Below are 23,629 nucleotides of genomic sequence, written 5' to 3' on the forward strand. Positions count from 1 at the left end.
CAGCAGGAGGATCCATCCTTGAAGCGTGAGGGCATGCCAACCCAAAGTAGGGGAGAGAGAGGGAGAGAGAGGGAGAGAGAGGGAGAGAGAGAGAGAGAGGGAGAGAGAGGGAGAGAGAAAGCGCGTGCGCTCTTCTTTTTATATGTTTTTCCTCCCCCTGGGCCTGCCCTATGCAAATTGGGCTAGCCAGGAGCGCTGTTTGTTCCACCTGAAGCCCTCACTCCAGTCCTCAGACCTTCCTTTGACCTCCTTTGTTTTATTTTTGCGGGCTTTTCCCTTCCTAGTCTTTTAGCCACCGCCATTTTGGACTCCTGTTTCCTATTCTAACTACCTAACAATGATAAAAATATCATTTGATCTAAGAATGCCTTCATTCCCCACCGTGCCAGCTAGATGAAGTGGAAATACTCAGCTGCCTTAGTTGGGACAAACTCAAAACATGGATTAGGTCCTCGAAATGAGCAGATGACCTCTGGATAGGATGATTCAGTAGGCTGCTTTAATAATATACCATGACTTCCCTTAGAACAGAAACCACTCGGTTTGGGGAGATTGCAGGTGAGAGGGAAATTTGACACTTGCAGAGCTTAGTTTTAGTTTGCTTTGTAATACATTACCCACAGCAAATTTACCTCTATCTTTAGAAATAAAGATGACATCTGTCATGAAGCCTCTTACATTTTTTTCTATCTGCTATTTCCAGTGTCATATATCTGACATGTGATAACCTCCGTTTATAAACTCAAATGTTAGGGACAAGATTTTATTCATTTCGGGTGCCCACATGGCTATTCTTGACCTACTTGCAAATACATGACAAGATCCACTGCACATTCTCTTATACTGAGGTTTCCGTTTCTGACTCTGAACACACCTTTCAAGCCTAAAATCATCTTTATTATACGTACCTAGGAATCAGAAAATTAAACCTTAGAAGTCCACTCGGCTTCATTTTAGGTAGATACCTTTCTGCCTGCCCTTGAGGCATTAACAATTTACGTCACAAGAAAGTATCTTTTTTGGTTTGTTTTTCAGAGCTAAACATTTAAATCTTGAAGCATTTTGTTTCTTTGCAAACATCTTTGTTAGAATTAAAAAAAAAAAGTGTTGATCAAAATGTTGTCTTAGTTGTTACTGACAGCTGTTAAAATGCTGCTAAAAATACAGCGCCGACTACTGAAAAGCTAACTGCTCCTGTGAAGTCCTAATGAGAAATTCTAAATGAGTTTTTCATCACGTTCAGCAGAGACTCTTATTTCCCACACCTGACCCACTGGATTGTTTCACTTTTCTGTGGTTGTTATTGCCCATAATATCAGAAAAGCAGCCGGATGCATAATTCTAATGAGCTCACAAACCATGCAGTTATTTATGTAAGATTAGCATAGTTATTTAAAGGTGATGAATTTTCTGCACTAAACCAAGAAAAAGAGAAGGAATTGCAAATATCTTTACTTTTATTAAAATACACGGCTCTGAGTCCCCCTCCCCTTTTCAACCACTGTACATTATTTCTAAATTTAGAACATCAGTGTATGCACAGTGCAATCTGATTTGCCTCTAATAATGTGGCACGCTAATTGTGATGCATGTTCTGTTTGGTGCTCTGTCAGCTCAAAATCTGGTCATCGAGATGGATGAGGTTTGTGTGTTTTCTGTTTAAAATGACTGCAAATGAAATTAAGGTAGACAGATGAATAGTTAGGTAAACAAATATGGAAATTAATGAGTAAGCAAAGCTAATAAAAATATTCCAAGTAGTCCAGAAACTTGAATTGGGTCTATTTTGGGTATTAACAAACTCTGATATGTTTTGTATTTCTCTTCTGGTCCACAATTTCTTATTTGCTTGCAATGTTTATAAACTGTAACATGTGTGTTTTGCAATAAACAAAGAAGAAATTCTATTTTATATTTTTCCCCTATTCATCTTTTCTCTCCAACACCGCCCGCCCTAGCCCCGCCTTTCTCTCTCTGACTCTCTCTGTCTTTCTCAACTCTTCCTAACAGCTGGTAAGAGACAGGGGGAAAAAAAGCTCAGCTTTTTTGAAAGAAAAAAAAAAAGTGCCAGCATGACTAGGCTTATTAATGAAGTTATCTATGTCCAAATGCTTAGCCTTCAACTTTTTAAGATTATTGAATACAATTAAATTATATGCTACTTAACGGGCTTTACTTTCCTATCAGTAAATAAAGATCTAAAGGAGATCTAATACATTTCAAAATGTATTTATGGGGGGGGGGTGTTGCTTATCATTTCATGGCTTAAACAACTCCATGCGTTTTGGGTTTGTTTTTTCTCCCCCCAGTGTCAGCTGTTGGATGAAGTGAGATTTGGATCAGAGATCTAAGGGGTTGCTCTGGTAAAGCTGAAATAAAGAGCAAGGGAGGATTTTTTTCCGACACAAACTTAGATGATATTAGGCTTTGTATCTGAAGTTATATAATAGAGGATGTGATGTCACATATGTAAATTGCAAACGCTGAGTCGTGCACTTTAGGTAGCAAACCTCAGGGAGCTTGAGGCTAATGGGTTGAGGGAGGGAAGTGTCCTGACGTACAGGACTGTGCAAGGAGGCTGAACAAGTGTCAAAAGGGAAGAGAATGGATGCTGCTTCAAGGTTTCAGACTATTTGGCAGCTGTAAGTAGTCTCCAATAATTTGGAGATGAAGTTAAGGTCCTTTTCTGTGCTTTTACTTCCTTAATACTCATTTTTCTTAAAAACACATTTCTATCCTTTTGCAAAGAAAAATACATCTAAAAGGATCAAAAGAAGAAAGTTTGTTATGAGCTTAAAAATCAGCAAGTAATGACATTTCCTAGATGTACGTTTTCAAAGTTGATAGGACTCTTTATTATCAAGCATTGGAAACCAAGAGTATTCGGGATAACCAAAAAACCCTGCATCTCCATTTTTGATGGAGTCTCTCAGAGACATCACTTGTGGGGTGATTCCCAGTAACACCAGTGCCACCATCTCTTCAGATAAGGGAGCCAAAGATTTTATCTTGGAGCTGTTTTCCTTCTAGGGTGGCACAAGACCACCTCTTACAGCCAGCAAAAGAAAATAATTGTTCAAAAGTTTGAGCAGATACTCAAATATACAAAAATAAAGGTTTGCTTAATAGTAATGGCAAGATCCCCTAATATCTCTGTTGAAGGATAAGAGAAATTGATATACATGGGCATATGGATGTCCCCACAAGCGATTTTGGTGTGCAAAAGTTTCAAAAGAATATACGTAACTGCTTAAAAACTCAGTCTCAGTTTTATAATACCAAACTGCTTTATAGCATGAAAGATTAAAATTTGAGATTGGAGAGAAGGAAAACGCAGGAAGAAATCTTCTAGATTTCTAAAATGTTGCAGTTACAATAACCCCACTTTACATCAGAATCTGCTGCCTAATAAATTGTCTGTAATAAAATTAGTGATTAAAATAGTGGAGGAACACCTAGGTAAAGAAAGTTTAAGTAAAATCATTTTATAAAGGGGAAAGGAATAATCAAATGCCAGATTTATCAATTCTGTAAACTGAATTCGCATTATAAAGATTACCTTAAAGAAGAGTTCGTTTTCTCTTAATATTTCATTAGGAAAAATTTCAAACACAAAAAACCCACTACCAAGTTTCTACCACTAGTATATAGTGCCTTAATCACATTAACTATCAATCCTTCTGTCTGTGAACTCATGACTGTCAATCCATCCTATTTTTGATGCAGTTCAGAATTCATTTTTTTGTCAGTATCCTTCTACATGGTGATTCTTTTTAAAGTTCATTGAACATTTATTATGTTAATTATTTTCTTGATTTCACCTAAGCATAATACTTTAAGAATTTCACCTTCTCTACACCTAAGGAAACAAGCAAAAGTTTGTTCGCCACAGGCCAAATGCCACTTTAAGAACAGGGGAGTGCCAACACTGTGTGGGTGACACCGCAATGGACAGCTAGAGACTGGGGCAGCGGGATTGTGGGGCTGTGATTGTTTTAACAGGGCAGTTCTGCGTTTAACACGGTGGGAAGGGATTACCAACTTCCACAGTTCCTTAGGAAGAAAACCGGGAAGGAGCACAGCAAAGGGCAGGGGGAGGGAGTCAATAAAACCTGTAGGAAAAGGAGTGTAAAGCCGGGACAGGGACCAGTGTGGTCAGTTTCTGGAGTTTAACTGAGTGACAAACGACAAGAACAGGGGAGCCTGTAAGCGGTCGTGATATTCACAGTGCGTCCCTCCTACCCAAAATCTTCCACTAAGGCTAAGTGTTAGAAGAGTCTGGGGTTGAAGCTCGTGGACACGCGCGCACACACACACGCACACATTTGCCCTAATGGGGGTGATCTGTGTGGTTTGCCGGGGCGGGGCGGGGGGGGCGGAGATGTGGGACTTGGGGAGAATCCAGAGCCAGGAGGCGCAGACGGCTCCGCAAGGCAGCCGGAGCCTGAGGCTCCTGGGATCGCGGGTCGCAGCTCCATCCCCCGCCCCGTGCCGCGCTCCCGGGCGCCGCCGTCCGCCCTCCCGGCTCGGTCGCCCCCCTTTCCCTTTCGCGTCTGCGTAGGTGTCCGCCGGAGCGGCAGGAGGGCGCGGGGGCGCGCGGGGCGGCGCGGGGGCGCGCGGGGCTCGGCGCGCGGCGGGGGGAGGGGGCCTGGCGCCCGGCCGCGTCCTCGGCTCGCTCGGCGGAGCGGGCGGCGGCGGCCCGGGCGCTGTCAGAGCGAGGGGACAGCCGGCGACCGCCGCTGCTCGCCAGTCTCCCCCGCGCGCAGACACCCGGTCCTTCCTCGGCGCCCCCCCCACGGTGGGGGTGGGGCAGAGGCGCGGCGAGCCGGGGAGAAAAGCCGGGGGGCGGTGGAGAGACGAGCAGCCTCTCCGGGTGGGCAGCGGAGGAGCAGGAAAAGAAACTTTTCCCTCCCGCCCCCCGCGCATGGTCCCTACCCCGCGTCTCCCCTCCCGGCGGCTGGGAACTGCACCTGAGGCCGGGGGCGCGAGGTCAGGGCTGGACTTTGGGGAGTCGTGGGGAGGGCTGTGGGGTGACGTGCACTGGGGTTCAGTTTGCCATCGGCCTCCTAGCAGCCAGTGGCCAGGCTGGGGAGGGGGCCACGGGCGCCCCCGGCCCGGTTTCCCCCCAGACGGTGGCCGGACGCTCGGCTGCCTGCTCCTTCTGCGGAGGGTGTGACCCGGGAAGGGGGCCGCGGCACAGAGGGCTCCCCCTACGGCCACCCCCCTCAAAACACACACTCACACGCTCTGCCGCCCGAGCTGTCACCGGTCACCCCAGGCCTGGGGAGGGGGCGCGGAGAGCCCGCTGCGGGGCGGCCGGCGCGGGGTCAACCCCCCTAACTTCCCGGCTTCCAAGGCAGCCGCCGCCGCCCGGGAGACCGACAGCCCCGAGAGAGGGCCCGCCGCCTAAGGCCGGGCCGCCGCCGCTGCTGGGGGCGGGCGGGCGCCCGCGTCCCCCTCTGCGCGATTTGGCGCCGCCGCCTCGTCTCCTCCTGCCGGGTAACAACACTACGGCTCTATTGCTCTACCCACCGTCAGTAGGACGACTGCCGGGAGTCTCTTCCTCTCCATCCTTACAGCCGATCTGCTAATATCGGACTTGCTGGCGGCGGCGGCGGCGGGAGCGGGAGCCTGGTTGCCCCCACCCAACCCCCGCCCCGCGCCCCAGCCTCCCCACCATGTCCTAGAAAAGGTGAGTGTACAGCGACAGTCACTTGGCGCTGACAGCCGCGGGAGGGGTCCGGGGAGCGCAGGGCGGCCCCGGGGAAGGCATGTACCGCGCAGAGGGCGCGGGTTGGCAAGCCGAGGTGGGCTGCGGGCAGGAGACAAGGTTCCCACCCGGCCGCCTCCGGGCAGGGTTGTTGGGCGGCGGGCGAGCAATCGTGGCGGCCAGTCCCTGCAAGATTCTAACCTAGATTTTGCAAGAAACTGAGATCCAGGGCAAGACTGGCCCTCCGTAAAGGTGGTAAAAACTTAGCAAAAGAGACACGTCCATTCCTTGAATAATAAATAATTTGGCAGCGCAGGCGGAGCCGTCTTCTCCTCGGGTGCCCAGGCGCTAGGTCCGGGACTCCCCTCCTTCCTGCCGGCCGTCTGCGCTCGGGCCCGGCAGCTATCGATGCCCGGCTGCTTGCTTGGCCCGGAGAGCGCGCAGGACCTCGGGCCCCGCGGGAAAGTTGGGAGACTTGCGGGGACTCCCGGCTGCGGGGGCGCCGGGAGCCGCTCAGAGCGGGGACTGCTGAGTACAGGAGTCGGGGGGTCGCAACCAGTTCTTGTGCGCCGCCGCCGTCTCTCCCGCGGCCAGGGAGTTCCCTACCTGGAGCGACTGAGAGTTCGAGTCTTCCTCGGTTCGGGGTCTGGAATCCCGAAGCTTAATGAACTGTAAGGAGAGGAGGGGCCTTTGGGCACAGGGTGAACTCCCTCCCCCCCACCCCACTTCCGAGTTTGGCTGGTGCGGGGCACGGGTGAGGCGGGAGGACGCACAGCTGCCGCCGCCGGGCTGCGGGTCGCCAAGGGCCCGGGGACCAGATTTAGGTGTGTACGTCACCGGTGCTGACTCTGGACCAGCCAGGAATATAAAACGGAGCCTCACACTCCGAGCCTCAAAGTCCTTAGAAATCAAAGTTAAGAAGCCCATCCTTTTGCTTAGTAACTACAGCCTTGGGGTGGGCGGGAGGAGAGTCGAGGTGGAGGCGGCTGGAGGGAAACCGAAATTTCTTCTTGCAGACGCTTGATCCTTAGAAAACAGTTTTGTTTCCTTCCCCCCTCCTGATTGTTTCTCCCAATGATGTGCACCCCCTCCCACCCATTATTAAAAAGTGACTATCCTCGATGGTCAGCTTTCTTTCAAATTGAACTACTGGAAAAATCCAATACGAAAGCAATAAATACAGCCACAAAATTGTAAGGAAGGAGTGCTGCAGCTCTTGACCCTGCCAGAGGTGTAAGGATTGGGGGGGGGGGGGGTGGGAGAGAAGCCGTGTTTAAAGGGCTTTGGCTGCACTGAAATCACTCGCTTTCCCCGCACGGTTAAAACAAGGAAATTCAATTCGAGTGGGAACGTGATCCTCTTGCTTGCTGGCAGCGGACGCTGCGGCTGCTGTGTTGAGGTAACTCGGCAGACTGACGAGTGGGGCGGGGAATGAACCTCCGGGGTCGGGAGAAGCCCACTGAGGGTCCCTCCCTGCGCGCGGACGCTGTGGGCGGTGCCTGGGCTAGGGCTGCCGCTCACCTGGCGCTGCAGGTGGAGAGCATCAGGGAGGACACCTTGACTGGTTTTCTAAAAACCGACTTCTTCAGCGTCCCCAGACTTTAAGCGTCTTTCCCGACATCCTGGGGTAGGCCAGGAGGAGAGCCAGGTGGGCGTGAGCAAGTTTGGGGTAGTGAAGCGAGGGGCGTGGGGGGGCAGCGAGTCGTGAGTACCTAGTGGCGTAGCCGCTGCCCTGCACCCCGAGCGGCCTCCGCTTCTGCGGCTTTAAGGGAGCTGCCGAGTCCAGGCTGTGTCGCAGCAACTTTGTATCAGTCATGTCGTCCTCCTGGTGACTGACAGCCTGGATTGTCCAATGAGAAGCCCGCCTGACCCGTGCAGCGTGGAGCCTTGCTTCCCCCCGGACCAATGGAAAGGGCCCAAGGGGGCGGGATAGCAACCTGAACTTTTTATCTGGACATGTGACCCGCTTTTAAAAGGGCCGGCCCTGAAGCTGGCCCACTCCCCCTCCGGGCTTTCGCCCGCCCTCTCCTTCTCTCTCCCTCCCAGCTTCCCCCGCCCTAGCCCTGCCCCTGCCCCTGCCCCCTCCTTTCCACCCCCCCGCGCCCGGGGTGTCATTGGACGGGTGAGACGCAAGCCAACTTCAGGCTGCTCCGAGGAAACCCGTGCAGTCACCTGGGTGCAAGAGCATTGCTGCCTCGGGCTCTCCCGCTGCAGGGAGAGCTGCACTCGCTGGCCTGGATGTGGTTGGATTTAGGGGGGCTCCGCAGCAGGGGTGTCGTGGCGTTGGCGAGCGCTGCAACAGGTAGACGCCGAGAGACGGACCCCGGCCGAGGCAGGTGTGTAGGGGTGTGCGGCTGGGCGCCGCTTGCCCGGCTCGGCGTGTGGCCGCGGCGCGGGAGCGTGCACTTTGCAGGGAGAAGTGGCTGCGTAATCCGGAGGCACTGTCAGTAGGGTGCTGTGTGCTTGTTGTTTTGTTTTGGTTTTCCACTTTCCCCCCCTTTGGCCGCCAGAGGACTATTTTGGGAAAGTTTGGCCACTTTGGATAAATGCCCTCTAACGAGCAGCTTTCTACCGCCTTTGGCAGTGGGAGGTCTGTCACCCTTCCCTTTCCCCAAAGATGAATTTCGGATCGTTTTTCTTGTACAGTTTTTAAAGGACGTTTGAATAATATTTCTTTCCTTTATAAATTGCGGAAGCACCCAAATCTCAGCCAGAGGTGTAGTGGAAAAAGGGCAGTTGAAGGAGATACCAATCCCGACAGATTCTGTAGGAAAGAGGCTCTGGAAATTCGTGCATTTCCCGTGCCTTAGGATTCACGAAACTCCTGAAAGAGATTATGCTTTATGTGGCATCAGTTCGAATTCTAAAAGCAGGAGAGAAAGGATGAAGCTTCTTTCGGTGACATCCGTGCCCTGCTACTGAATTTAGGTGCACAGCTTTTCCTAATGAATTTTAGAAGACCAGGTTTAAATCGTAATGGTTTACGGCACCAAAAGGTTTAAGTATTTGTTATAACATAGAAGTTAGGAAAACTTTGATACCAGACAAGTTTGGAAACCACTGAATTTCAAAGGCAGTAAATTGCATTTTCATATTTGAATTGGCATTTCTCTAGGTGCTGTTATTGATGATATTTACATAGTAATGCTAACAGCATTCTCCATCTGTGAAATTCTGGGAAGTTTTCATTTTAGATTTGACTTCGACAGGCTATCATGGAAATGCTTGAGGAAAGAAGTTTTTTTAAAATAATAAAAGGGGAGCTTTTTCCTTTAAGGGAGAAATAGTTTAGTTTGGGGCTTTTGGAACGATCAGGTGGCTCAGTGAATTAGGTGAGTGAATAGAAATCAGGTGTGTGCAGTTCTAACTGGTTCTCTGGCTCTCTTAGGTGACCTTGGGCTGATTTCTATCATTAATTTCATCTGTTAAAACAAGGAACATGGTTATAGTTAAGTAATAGGGATGACAGCAAAAGAGTTACAGTGAACTTTTACAACTATGCAACCAATACAAATTATAAAATTCTTAACGTTCTGTCTTGAGGATGTAATATTAGAGTCAGATAACTATAGAAAATGATGCATTTGAAATGGAACTGTGTTTGGGAGGTTATAAAAGTGAAACTGTTTTCGGAAAAAATATAAATTTGCAAGATTCTTTGTTAATATTCCTGAAACAAACAAACAAAAAGAACTACTTCCTTATGGGAAACTGCAGTTTAACAGAGTCTGTAAAATATAAAAATTTAAAGTCAGATTTTCCCTTTGCAAAAATAGTGTTTAAGAGCATATATATGACAAGGTAGAACTATCAGTATTTTTCCTTACTTTCCCTGTGTGAAAGTTCCTTCATTTTAAGAGGGGAGGCATTTGCCTGAATATTAAGGGACCTTCATGTTTTTTGTCTTTGCCCCAAGGGGAGTATCTGTTATAGTTTCCATTGTAAGAGAGACAAGCCTGATTTTACATAAGTAGATTTGTATATCAATATCTGTTTAATCTTATACTTTAGTAACAAAAACTTTACCTTTTCCCTCTGGATATTAAGTTCCATGAAGATCATATTCATCAACTAATATTTTCAGTATTCACTAGTGATTGACTAAAAATCTGCTCAAGCCATGGAGCTTGTGCCAGTTTCAAAAAGACAACCTGGATTTCCTGGACGACATAGGAAATAACTTCCTAACTGATCCGTTTGTTTTATAGAGAAGATCAATTAAGATAATATAGGACAGAATAGCATGGAAACTTACACACTACCATATGTACATAGATAGTGGGAATTTGCTGTGTGACTTAGTAAACTCAAACCAGGGCTCTTGTGGCAACCTAGAGGAGTGGGATGGGGTGGGAGGTGGGAGGTGGGAGGTAGGTTCAGAAGGGAGGGGATATATGTATACTTATGGCTGATTCATGTTGATATATGGCAGAAACCAACACAATATTGTAAAGCACTTATCTTTCAATTAAAAATAAGTACATTAAAAAAAAGAAAGGAAAAGATAATAGGGAGAATTCAGCATAAAATATTTCAATAATCATATTTTTTTTTAAAAGCCTGATCCTTAAAAATATTTCCAGTGGAAGCCATGTAGGTGCTAGCCCTAGCCCTAGATATCTTCCGTTCTTTACTGTTGGTTGCCAGCCTTTATATTCTTTGTTGAGAGGTGTATTAGGTTGACAGATCAAAATGTCTTAAAGCTAATGTAGATTTCAGCAAAGCCTTTGCAAATTCTCTAATGATAGCCTTGTCAATAATGTGGTGAAATGCAGGCTGGTCTGTGTTATTGTCAAGAGAGTTCAAGGCTAGCCAAACAAGACTTGGAAAGTTGTGATCAGCTGCATGATATTAGCTGATAAGGTACTTCCTTGTAAGAGTGCTTTAAGATGGTTCTTGCCTATCTGCGCTCTCGTAAAGGTTCTCTTCAAATCTTTATATAGCCTTATGTATCTAAGACATGGCTCCTGGCTTGAGGCACAGTGATGAAAAGTGTCCCTCAGCATATTAGTAGATGTTGTGTGAGAAAAAAGAAAACAGGTGCAGTGGCCAAATTATTTAGGGAACTCTGAATTAAAAAGGAAATGGGTTTCTGTACCTTAGAACTTCAAGAGTTTTAGCATGTGAATTTCCACTGTGAAGCTTCAAAACAGGCAGTGAGTGATCATCCTTTCCTAAAGACAGTTTGGAGAAAGAATTTTTGGAGAGAAGTCTGGATGACGATGATCCTTCAGACTCAAGGCAGATGGTCCTGTTGTCTGGGAGACTGTAGGTGTGGGAGTGGGGAGGGATGAACTTGTGGAGACCTTTAGTAAGGGTGCCAAGGCAGGGGTGATTTCTGGGCATTTGAATAGACGGTGGTACAATTCACCAAGACAGGGAATGTGGGTTTAGGAATAGGATTGGGGTGTGGGGGGATGATACACAGAAGGTGTTCAGTTTTAAACAGGAATAGACACATTTCTTGTGGTTTGATGAATTTGGGACTGAAGTATCTATCTGTACCTTATCTATACTGTTCCAGTTTGGTATGGGGAAGGCTGAATATTCTTAGAAGTAGAAGCAGCACATATTTACTGGTATTTTTCAACCCATGGCTATTACTAAATGGTTTTTCAGTAAGGTACAAAAGGCCAGTATTAGCTGTTTTGGTCCCATTTCACTATATTCAGTTCTTGGCTTCCATCCACACTAATTTTTCCTGCTGGAATTATCAGATTACCTTCTCAGACTTCATAACTTGGCTTACTTTCTACTGTTTTGTGATTGGGAATTTATAGAATAATGTTCTTTAAGCAAAAACATGCTACATAATTGGGAGATTTCAATGTTCACAAATTACTGGGTATTGATTATTTTATAATAGTTTAACATTTTTTTATTTGTACTATGCTGTCATCTTGGGGTGCAGTGGTAAAGCTGATAAAGTTTCCTCCTTCTGGGAACTTAAAAGCCTAGTGTGGAATACAGAAAAGTAAGAGGTAATTATGATCTTCGGACAATTTTGGCATTAAATTTTGCCAGAGAGCCCTGTGATATCTGATGCCAATTTATTTAGTAGAGTCATTATATCATTTTTTCCATGTTAATATAATTTCTGGAGCAAAAAGTCTTCCTAGTCTCTTTAATGAGAAGAGGGTAGGGTGGATGAAGATCGTGAGTGGCAGAGTGGGGGAAAGGACTGAGAGGTCTGAAGTAATATCTGTGTTCAGCACTGCAGAAACTGCAGCTTTTAGGTCAGGACCTTTATTTGGGTCAGAGATTGTTTATACACCTGAAAGGATTTGAAAAATGCGTAGTTAAAGATTTTAAGAGTTCTATGCATGAAAATGCACAAATGAAATTTTATTGAGTGAATTAATTTTCTTTGAGAGATGTTTCTTTAGAGTGGTGCTTCTGAAGCCAGGGGTGATTTTGGCCCCCCTCCCCACACCCCTAGGGGCTTTTGGCAAGGCTGGAGACATTTGGGGCTGTCACAGCGGGGCAGGAGGAATGCTACTGGCATCTAGTGGGTAGGGGTCAGGGATACAGCTGTACATCTTACAATGCACAGGAGAGATCTCAACAAAGCATTATCAGGCCCCCAGTAGGGCCATGGTTGAGAGACCTTGGTGTAGACACCTGGGATCAAATTCCAGCTCTGCTGTGTAGCTTCTGCCTCGGTTTCCCCAGTTGTATCATTTGGGACAGTACTTCTGCCAATCTTGTAGGGTAATTTATAAGGGTATGTACGTTAATATCTGTGAAAGGCTTGTAATAGGTCATTGAACCATATCATGCATAAGAATTATAGAAATACAGCCTGTTACGATTATCTATAGAATAAATTTATAGAGAGAGCCAGTAGATAAAATAGTATGTCTAAAACAATCCTGGGGACTCCTTGAGGATGGGAATTGAGGCTGTTTTGTTCATCACTGTAGATTCAGTGGCTAGTTGTAGGCCCAGGATGCAATACACACTTGGTGAATATTTGTTGAATGAATGAACACATAAATTGTCAGGACCCATCTCAGACTTCCTCCATTAACTGTTGAGAATGAAACTGGCTGTCTGGAGTCTTTTCAGCAGAGCTACCACTAGGTCAGGCGCATGTCAGAGTCCTTGCCAGGACTGAAATACAGACTAGAGTCCTGACATTCTCAACTTGTCATTCAGCCTCTTTGAGTTATGGACTAGCTTAATTAATCAGGATATATGACTCTTCACTGTTCAGAATTGACATTAAATTATCTTCACCAAAATCTATTTTACGAAAATCTTACTGTTTTGAAAATAATCCTCAAGTTATCTTGCCTGTGATCATTCACGGGATGACTTTACATTGGGAAATGGTAACATTAATTACATTTCCTCATTGTTTTTTAATCAAGTCACATATTAGCTATGAAAAGCAGCTTCTATATGCTGGAAAGACTCCAAAGACTTTGGCATTAGATTTCGTTTTAAACCTGACTTTGTCACTTACTGTGTCTTTGACCTTGGGCAAGTTGCCCACTTGGTTAAACCCTCAGTTTCCTCTTTGGATGCATCAGGAGTCCCCAGGATTACTTTGCATATTAAATAAGTTAACATTTGTAAATATTCTTTGGAAACTCTACAGGCTGTATTATAGCAAAGATGTTTTATATGTAAAATTTCCTTCAAACTCCAAAGGCTGTAGTATATAGTAAAGATGTTACTTGGATGCAAAATAGTTTTATTGCTTGCTCTATTATAGCAAAGATGTTGCTTTTATTTAGATGGGAAATAGTTTTATTGCTTCTTATATTCTGGCTTCTGGACAAATTATAGTCAGGACTCTGTTGTATCAGCACCTAAAAAGGTAATAACTTGAGTATATCTGGAAGTATTGCTTATCATCAGTAGAATATGTACTTATAGCTCAGTCAGTACAATTTCAGAATGTCTTTTAGAGTAACTGTGCTATCCACGAATCTAATTCGATTTTTTTAATATAAATTTTTATGTTAGCTATGGAGACCAAAGGCTACCACAGTCTCCCTGAAGGTCTAGAAATGGAAAGACGGTGGGGTCAACTTTCTCAGCCTGCAGAGCGTCCTGCCCTGGGACCCGTACCCACGGAGCAGCCCGACGAGAGTAACTACATGGAGATCGTCGACGTGCGCTGCGTCTCCGGTGCTATTCCAAACAGCAGTACTCAAGGAAGCAGCAAAGAAAAACACGAACTACTCCCTTGCCTCCAGCAAGACAACAGTCGGTCCGGGATTTTACCATCTGACATAAAAACCGAGCTGGAATCAAAGGAACTTTCGGCCACGGTGGCCGAGTCCATGGGCTTGTACATGGATTCCGTGAGAGAGGCTGACTACGCCTATGATCAGCAGAACCCACAGGGAAGCGGGAGTCCGGCAAAGATGTATCAAAACGTCGAACAGCTTGTGAAATTTTACAAAGAGAACGGCCACCGTCCTTCCACGCTAGGGGGTGCGAGCAGGCCCTTGCGGTCCTTCTTGCCCGACTCTGGGGGCTCTGTTAATGGCGGGGTCATGCGCAATGTGGTGAAGAGCCCCATCCTAGGGCACGAGAAGGGCCCGGCAGTTTGCAGCCCTCTGACCCTGTCATCCTCGGGTTGCAGCCCCGCCAGCATCAGCTGTGTGTCCTCCACTTCAGCCAGCTTCGGCAGTTTCCCAGTGCACAGCCCCATCGCCCAGGGCACCCCTCTGCCATGCTCCCCCAATGTGGAGACGCGGGGCTCCAGGTCACACAGCCCAGCGCATGCCAGCAACGTGGGCTCACCTCTCTCCAGTCCGTTGAGTAGCATGAAATCCCCGATTTCCAGCCCCCCGAGTCACTGCAGCGTGAAGTCTCCGGTTTCCAGTCCTAATAACGTCACTCTACGATCCTGCGTATCCAGCCCTGCAAACATCAACAACTCAAGGTGCTCCGTTTCCAGCCCTTCCAACACAAACAACAGATCCACGCTGTCCAGCCCAGCCGCTAGTACTGTGGGGTCTATCTGTAGCCCTGGAAGCACCGCCTTCAGCTACACTGCTTCGGGCACCCCAGTGGGGTCCAGTGCAGCCCGAGATGTGGTTCCCAGTCCAGACACCCAGGAGAAAGGTGCTCAAGAGGTCCCCTTTCCTAAGACTGAGGAGACAGAGAACGCCATCTCCCATGGTGTGGCTGGCCAGCTTAACATTGTCCAGTACATAAAGCCGGAGCCAGACGGAGCTTTCAGCAGCTCGTGTCTAGGAGGAAACAGCAAAATAAATTCTGATTCCCCCTTCTCAGTACCAATAAAACAAGAGTCAACCAAGCATTCATGTTCTGGCACCTCTTTTAAAGGGAATCCAGCAATCAACCCCTTTCCATTCATGGATGGCTCATACTTTTCCTTTATGGATGATAAAGACTATTATTCTCTATCAGGAATTTTAGGACCACCTGTGCCGGGCTTCGATGGTAACTGTGAAGGCAGCGGGTTCCCCATGGGGATAAAACAAGAACCGGATGATGGGAGCTTCTACCCAGAAGCCAGCATCCCTCCATCTGCCATTGTTGGCGTGAATTCAGGTGGACAGTCCTTTCACTATAGGATTGGTGCTCAAGGTACAATATCTTTATCACGATCAGCTAGAGACCAATCTTTCCAACACCTGAGTTCCTTCCCTCCCGTCAATACCTTGGTGGAGTCGTGGAAATCACACAGTGACCTGTCATCGAGAAGAAGTGATGGATATCCGGTCCTAGAATACATTCCAGAAAACGTATCAAGGTAAGTCGGCCTTTTTCTCCAGTTTTGAAAAACCATGGCTGTGTGAAATGCTGAAGGTTAGCATTATCTTTGCTGTGGATATATTCAAACACATTTCAGTCTCCTGTTTCCTTTGGAGCATGGTCATTGTATACTTACCCTTTAGCTTGTTGGTGTGTTAGAAATGTATTGTCGTTGAGTCACTGAGTTGTATCCGATTCTCTGTGACCCCATGGACTGCAGCACTCCAGGCTTCCCTGTCTTTCACTATAGAGAAACCAAAAATTTTGAGAGTCTCAAATGTTTCCATCGATTTGGAAGGAGCATGTGTACGTGATATACATGGGTCTTCTTCCCCTTCTGCATTGCTGCTGGTAGGTAGGTATTTAAGATAAGTTTGTTTCCTAATGCCTGCTATTACGTATGCTTTAGCAGACTAATGCTAGGTTTTTTTTTTCTTTCTTTAGCTGTATACTGGTTCACTAACATTGCTTTAAATTGTTTTCTTTGTGGTCATAAGTCTTTTTTCCCCAGAGTTTTCTTTATTAATCACTTCATTGGTTGTGAAAAATGAAATGAAACCCCAAATCTGTTACCCACAAGCTCCCCACCCTTTTCATCTTTTTCTAGATTGGTTAATCGTATGTAAGTTGTGGTCTTCAGCACAAATAAATCATTTCCTTAACTCTGGAGAGCTTTTTAAAGACTCAGCACATCTAAAATTACTAAGTGGCCCGTTTTGCTTTCCTACTCTTTGGAAGTGAAGTATGTCACTGCAGTTTAAGATTGGTATATTTATAACTTTTAAGATCTGCAAGGAGACATACTTTACTTACTGTAAAATATCTTCTTGGCTTTCCTTCTTGTAGATAGCATATTGTATATATTTAGAAAAAACAAGGAAGAGGTTTCAGATATGACTGTAAAGGGTGGTTCTAAGTCATACAGTGAATACTTATGTTGGACTTTGCTTCAGTACTGTTTTTATTACCTGGATATGGTCAATGATCCCTTTATTGAACATATAAAGAATAGATTTCCTAGATATAGTTCACAGAGGCTTCTAGGAAGATGTGGCTATTTTCCTTAAAAACTTGTTTGGTGGTGAAAATGTCCATTCCCATCAACAAAACGTAAGATTGACGTGCATTCTGTGTTCTTTCTCCTTTGGTTTTTTACTGAAGCAAAAGCAAAAACTTTTCATTTGTGCTTCCTTTTCCTCTTCATTGACTCATACCTCACTCCTCTTGCTTTTATGGAAGCAACACATTCCATAAAGGAGACTTACATGCTCTTACAGTTCTCAGTAGCATGACTGGTTAATCCTAGACTCACACTGTTGCTCTCTCCTAAATTCTAAACTCTCACAAATGCTGAAATGGCATAGCTTTCGTCAGAACCAAGCTCAGCAGGTGCTTTGCTTTCCTTTCTGAGAAGGATGGTTTGCACACACTGTCAATACTTTTGTTAAGTGATGTTTGTAGTGGGTTAGTTGGAAGGAGTTTGGCCTGGTAGTTAAGAGCATGGCTACCCTGGTTGAAATCCCCAGCTCTGCCGCTTAACTGCTTTGTGACCCTATGCTCATCTCTTCACCTCTCTGGCCTTCAGTCTTCTCATCTGTAAAAAGGGAATTCAGTAGTCAAGACAATGAGTTAAATTATGAGAAGCCCTTTGACTATCATCTGGAATACAACATGCATCATAGAGTATTATATACATTTCAGCAATTGCTCTTAGCATTTAATGGGATTGTTCATAACCTTTAGTTTCTATTTCTTTTAGTGTTCTCTTTTGTACATTAAATGAAATTCCATACAGTCTTTTAAAGAAATGTACAAAGTGTAAGGAAATAGTTGTTGATAAATTCCTGTGATTAATTTCTACTTTTTTATAGCTAGGCACTCTACGTTTCTGTTTATGCTCTTTTAGTTTTGAAGACCGTTGCTTTGGGTAATGATATTTCTGGTAGAAACACTAGCCAGATGCTAGCTAAAATCATTAACTCTCTTCCAGTTGTTCTGTATCCTATTTATACTGTTTTGTCTTTGCCGGACTCAACTCATGATGCCCCTCTTGGTGGTCTTGGGACCCCTCGCCTTACACATTCCTATGAATTGGTGACTTTGAGTCTCCTGTGCCTTTGTGGGAAACTGGGGTGTTGTAAAGTTTTAGATTACTGCTTTAATTAGATTACTAATTCCTTACAGCTTTTCCTGGTGAATATTACCCAAGTCTATTTGTTTTGATCATTCTCAGAGGAAACACAGACTTTTTTTCTGGATTTCAGTCTACATTTTATAATATTTAATTTAACCTCATCCAAGCTTCATTATTGGCTTCTTGTTTTGTGATTTTTGGACCAAAATCCAACTTTTCTGCCTACTTTATAATTTATGATGATGTTACCTCATTCCAGGTAATGTCAGATGAGTGAATTAAAGATTATAAAGGATCAAGGCAGTTTGTAACTGCTTCTAAGTTTCATAACATTCTTTATCTTTAGGTTGAACTCTGTTTTCTAGTAAATGTCAAAGTATGGTTTGGGATTTCTGAGACCTTATCCAGGAGGGCCACAAACTCAAAAATTGTGCATTTGTAGATGAGCCATGCAAAATGGAAGATAGACCAATGGTTTTTCTAAAATAGTTCATGAAAAGTTCACTGATACAGTTTCAGATTCCGTGTGGCAACTAAGCTTTAAGAAACCCCTGACTGTCCATTTCCACTGTACTGAAGTATCATATCTCCACTGATCTGAGATAACCATTAAAATACTTCTCCTTTTTTCAACAACATAACAGTGTAAAGCCAGATTTTCTTCATATACTTGAACCAAAACACATCACCACACACTAACCACAGAAGTCGATATGAGAATCTGGCTGTCGTCTATTAGGTGAGACAATAGACTTGCAAAAGTTTTTCGTTCTGGGAAACACAAGTTGTTGTTTGTTTGTTTGTTTGTTTTTCTTTTCACATATGCATGTTTATGTTAAGGTGTGATGACTTATTTTAAGTGATTAAAAAGAAGTACTCGTTTTAATTTGTAATAAGGTAAATATCAGTAGATAGAATACACATAAACAAAAGATCTTGACCTCAACACATTTCCAAGAGTGGAAAGACATCCTGAGACTCAGACGTTGAGAACTGTTGGTCTAGCCTATAAAACTTTGGCGGTTCATGCAGAAAGAGGATATTATGTTATTTGCCTTAGCTTAATTGAATGTTATGCTGAAGAAGGGGTGCCTTGTCCCTGCAAGGACAGTGATTCTCATCCAGGTGAATTTTTCAAGCTGACTGAAGTGAAGGCCACGGAGAGTGTATCTACTGCAGCCTGTGGATGTTCTCTGAGAGTGTGACCAGAGGCAGCTCTCAGAATTTCCAGCAGGTGGATTGTCTTGCTTGCCACACAGAGAAGGACAGGGTTGGCCAAAAAGTCTGTTCCGGTTTTTGTACCATCTTACAGGAAAAACCCAAACTAACATTTTGGCCATCCCAATATATGACAATGAAAGTTGACATAAAACTCTGCGGTAGACGCTGGACCTGGTTTGGTCATATAGATGGAGGGTCCCCTGCGCACTTGGACACAGACGGAGCTGTGCGCTTGAGTGAGTGGCGGCGTCTCTTAGCCTCCGTTTCTTCATCTGAGAGAAAGTAAGTTGACTGAGATGCTCTCCGAGGACCGCCAGCCACCCTACTGAGTGTCTGTATAGTTTCCTTGGAGTCGTGTATGTTAAGAATGAAAATAGAAAAATCCCTTCACATATTTACTAGTCTGGTTTCAAGTTTATCTTAATCACCAGTTCAGCTCTGTAGTTTCCAGGGCAGTTGTAATAGAAAAATATCATTATCATTTAAAAGTAAGGATGAGTGAGGGTGACCTATCATTTTGCTTGGAAAAGCCATTCTATTTTCAAATCAGAACTTTTCCTTTCATAAAACTTGACACTTATATGATGAGTTTCCTGTTCTTTTAAATTTGCAATATTCCTTTTGGAAGCAGGGTTAGTCTGTTGACATAACACTGGGTGTTTATGGCAATGGTCATAGTCACTTTGATAGCATCATAACACAGTGCTAACATTGACTTAAACGTTCGAATATAAAGTTCACTGTTTCAAAGGGCACATTCTCGTAGGTTTCAAGACACGTAATCAGGAATTTATCTTAATATAAACTGCACTTTTTTTTCCATGATAGAAGGAAACAATTCTGTGATAACCTCCGGTTGGGTTTCTCTTTCCCAGTGATCCCTGAAGTTTTTCAATACCCATCTCCCGTAATAAGCTAAAAGCTTCAGAATCCAAGGAGTTTGTTACAGTTTACCATGTCTGTCAGTAAACTTCTGTAAATAAACCATTGAGATAGAAGTATCTTCACGCAATGCAAAGTTTGAAAAATGGTGGGTGTTGGAAGGGAGAAATTGATTATTGGTGATTATTTCTATAATAAATCCATTACAGAATAACTTAGGTCATTTGGAAATGAAGGCATGGACACTTTCTTTTTCTTATTTGTCTCATAATGTTTTGATTTTGAAATGGCTAGTGTGCTTAGAATTTCTCCAGGTTAGTGTTCTAAATAGTATTTTTAGAAATGGTTTAAAAGGAGACTCGCTTCTTCTGATGATTCATTCACTTTCATTCATTTATGGTATTTCCGGTAGAAGTAGTGATAATTTTATGGGGGAAAACCCCCTTATTCCTCTTTAATTAAGCAAATCACTATGCAGTGTCCTTCCTTACATTTTGCTTTTCACAAGTATCCCAGATTTATATGTCAGTGTGTTCACCTTTTATCATCTAAAGTGTTGTTCTATTTAAAACTGTTTACTTCCTACGTAAAGTGAAGATAAAAGCCCTGGTTTCAGTTAAATAAACTCAAATTATTCAACTTAAAGCAGTTCTCATACATAGCAGTGACATGCTGAATCTAGGACCTAGATACGTATCATTTATGGATTTGATTCCTTTCGCAATATTGAAATTCTGGGTGTGCCTGATCTTTCCTATCCTTGTAATGTTTAGAGTAAGAGCAGATGTTCTATTGATCACCAGTAATTTAGGCGTATTACTTCACTTCCCCTGATATCATTAATTTTTTTCTCCAAAATAATGCTTGCTTTCCCAGACTTTCAACTGTTGCTGTACTTTCATACAACTGATAAAATTTCATCTCTGCTGCTAAGTAATTTATTTTCTTTCATTTACTAAATTCAGACTGAGAGAAAAAAACGTTGATTTCTTGAATCCATTCAAATATAGTCATTAAATTGTATATCTTTGTGGACTGCATTCCAAAATTTATTAGTATCCAGGAAATATAAGTGTGTTTAAATGGATAGTGTCTTAATCTTAAATTTAAAAATTTTGAGTTTTAAACTTGTCAAATATAGGCTTTGTTTTCAGTTTTAAGAGTTTTATGTTGTTTTTTATATAATAAGGCAATGATGAAGTTAAAATGTAAATATATGTATGAACATGTTACCTAATTAATACTCTGGAAACCTCTGGATTTACGATTGTCAGTGGTATGGCCAAGGCCAAAATTTCTATGTAGAAAATAGGGAGAAATTTTTATTTATGCAAGGAATAGAACACTCTAGTCCAAGGAAGGAAAAGAAGATAAACAAAAAGTAATTTGGATACTTACAAAGTTAATACGCAAGGGAGACTGATGTGAGCTGATGACTGGTCCTTTGAATTCACAGCTGTGACCATGACTTAGTTTATCAGTGATGGGTACTTTGATTGACATGTATTTCCACCTTAATATCTTAAAAATTGTTGAAATAAATATACAAAAATCATAACCTAAAATAGAATGAAATACGGTTTGTAATGGACAAAACCAACTTTGAGTGTTCCAACAGGAAAGGATCTGGGCAAGATTTGGAAAATAGGGAGATGGGAGGATGAGAGTTAGTATTTATCATTAGTCTTGAGAAATTTGCACGGGATTGAGCAGGGGGGACACTTCCTGGTGAAGGGAGTTGTATGAGCAGAGCCTGGATGGGCAGAAAGCCCTGAGTGTGGCCCAGCTGTATGGCTGGCTGTGATATGGGGGACTTGGGGAAAGACGGCCCGGAAGAGCTCAGTTGGAACTAGAAGCCCATGGAACTTGAAAGTCACATGAAGAAGTTTGTACTTAATTTGGCAGGTAATGAGGAGTTACTGAAATGTTGGCGCAGGGAACGGCCTGAGCTGAAGTGCACTTGGGAAAAACCTTAATTAGGCAATGGTTGTAGGGTGGATTGGAGCCTAAGGAGCCTTGTTAAGAAGTTACTGTAACAGTGCTGGAGGATGGGAACTGGGTCTCTGAAGTGAGGATGTCAGAGCTGGTGGAAGAAAGGGGTATGTGTGATGTACGATAGAAGACTTTGTAGCAGTTGGTTTTTATGTAATGACGTTTTTTAAAAATAGTCGCAGACACAGAAAAAAATCGGGAGGCCATTACAAAGAATGATGAACAAGGATAGTCTCGTACATAAGCACAATACAGCCACTGAAAGCCAGAAAGTAACATTAAGTTACTGATATCTGGGGGACTTCCCTGGTGGTCAGTGGCTAAGATTCCAAGCTCCCAGTGCAGGGGGCCCAGGTTCGATCCCTGGTGAGAGAACTAGATCCCGCATGCCTCAACTCAAGATCCCATGCAGCCAGATAAAGATACTTTAAAAATGAAAAAGTTACTGGCATCTTGATTTCTGGTTTTGCCGGTTGTCCCAATAATATCTTTCGCAGTGAAAGGACCCTGGTGCAGAATTGTGTTTTGTGCTTTCAGCTGTCAGGACTCTAGTCCCTCTCAGTCTAGGACAGTTCCCTGTCTTTTTCTAGATTTCATGACTTGACTTTAGGGGATGACAGGCCAGCCCTTTAGTAGAAAGTCCCTCGATTTGGGTTTGTCCTTATTTCCTCAGGTTTCTGTTCTGGTGCTGCCCCCTAGGCAGGAGGACCACAGACAGCAGGCTGTATTCTCCTCCTGCTTCCTGCCGCATGCCAAGCCATTTCCCTTCGTGCCTTTATTGCCCATCTGCAGCGCTCCATCCAGGTGTTGTCTGACAGGCTTCCCCGCAGTCAAGTTACTCTTTGCCCTTTGCAATTAGGAGCTATTTGGAGGAGCAGTACTTTGAAGTTGTATACACATCCCAGTCCTCATTGCATTTTTGTATTCATTAAATTAGCCGTAGGTGGCTCAGACGGTAAAGCGTCTGCCTACAATGCGGGAGACCCAGGTTCGATCCCTGGGTTGGGAAGATCCACTGGAAAAGGAAATGGAAACCCACTCCAGTACTCTTGCCTGGGAAAATCCCATGGACGGAGAAGCCTGGTGGGCTACAGTCCACAGGGTCGCAGAGTCGGACACCACCGAGTGACTTCACTTTCACTTTCTTTTGTTGCTTCCCTGGTGGCTTAGCTGGTAAAGAATCTGCCTGCAACGCGGGAGACCTGGGTTCAATCCCTGGGTTGGGAAGGTTCCCTGGAGAAGGGAACGGCTACCCACTCCAGTATTCTGGCCTGGAGAATTCCATGGACTGTATAGTCCATGGGGTCGCAAAGAATCAGACGGGACTGAGCGGCTTTCACTTTGGGGCATCACTGTTCTTTTAAGCAGTCAATTATAACCTCGTACTGCCCTTATTTTTGATATTCAGTTTGTTCCTGATTTCGCCAGTGGGAACTCATCCATGCTGGTTTCTGTGACGATTTTGCAATGTTCCCATCACTTCTCTGAGGGCTACCTTGCTTTAGGCCCACTTTGTCCTTTTACTTCCTCAGGCCTGGAGTCACCCCTTTCTTCAGGGAATTTGCCCATGCCCGCAGACACCTTCCTGTCTGTGATTGGAATCTAACTCCACATTCAAGGTCACAGGGCCACACCCCCTCCGCCCTCCCTGGATGCCCTTCTTCTAAACTTGGGCCTTGACTCTCCTTACTGGGATGTCCTTACACTCCTTGAGTTATAAGACCCTGCACTGGACCAGGGAGCACGTGGTTTCCCCCTTCCTGCTGGGACTCTTGACTCTCTGCCTGGGGCTTGCTGCCCCACCGTGGGCCCCTACCCCGCACTAAGGTCTCTGCTGTACTATGTATGGCCTAATGACATTAGAATTAAATCATTGAGGATGAATTGTAGAGGAGTTGAGGCTTCCCTGGTGGCTCAGACGTTAGAAAATCTGCCTGCAGTGTGGGATA

General features: G+C 44.5%; 1 protein-coding gene and 1 long non-coding RNA gene across 54 annotated transcripts in view; one reads left to right on the forward strand and one right to left on the reverse strand.

Annotated features, from left to right (window-relative positions):
- Positions 1-7,665, reverse strand: part of LOC147354998 (uncharacterized) — a 36,328-nt gene extending 28,663 nt beyond the window's left edge. For 2 of the 4 annotated variants that reach the window (XR_015144129.1, XR_015144128.1), the window contains exons 1-2: positions 7,423-7,665; positions 6,317-6,379 (exon numbers count right to left, since the gene is read on the reverse strand). This is a non-coding gene — a long non-coding RNA (uncharacterized LOC147354998). Of the gene's footprint in view, positions 1-5,532; positions 6,380-7,231; positions 7,361-7,422 lie in introns of those variants that run through there. The other 2 variants (XR_015144131.1, XR_015144130.1) reach the window with 2 other exon arrangements.
- The window catches only part of NR3C2 (nuclear receptor subfamily 3 group C member 2), a 457,363-nt gene continuing 439,293 nt past the window's right edge, over positions 5,560-23,629 (forward strand). For 43 of the 50 annotated variants that reach the window (XR_015144126.1, XM_086346406.1, XM_086346407.1 and 40 more), the window contains exons 1-2: positions 7,681-8,046; positions 13,685-15,449. Coding sequence is in view for 49 of the 50 variants with exons in the window: in XM_086346406.1 (XP_086202532.1) it covers positions 13,687-15,449 (1,763 nt within the window). In the remaining variant the exon portion in view is untranslated. Of the gene's footprint in view, positions 5,693-7,221; positions 7,359-7,680; positions 8,047-13,684; positions 15,450-22,353; positions 22,562-23,629 lie in introns of those variants that run through there. The other 7 variants (XM_086346415.1, XM_086346398.1, XM_086346409.1 and 4 more) reach the window with 4 other exon arrangements.

This window comes from Bos grunniens, chromosome 17 (assembly GCF_055505025.1).
Source record: "Bos grunniens cultivar Pamir isolate PY7600 chromosome 17, Bosgru_T2T1.0, whole genome shotgun sequence".
NCBI classification, from domain to species: Eukaryota; Metazoa; Chordata; class Mammalia; order Artiodactyla; family Bovidae; genus Bos; species Bos grunniens.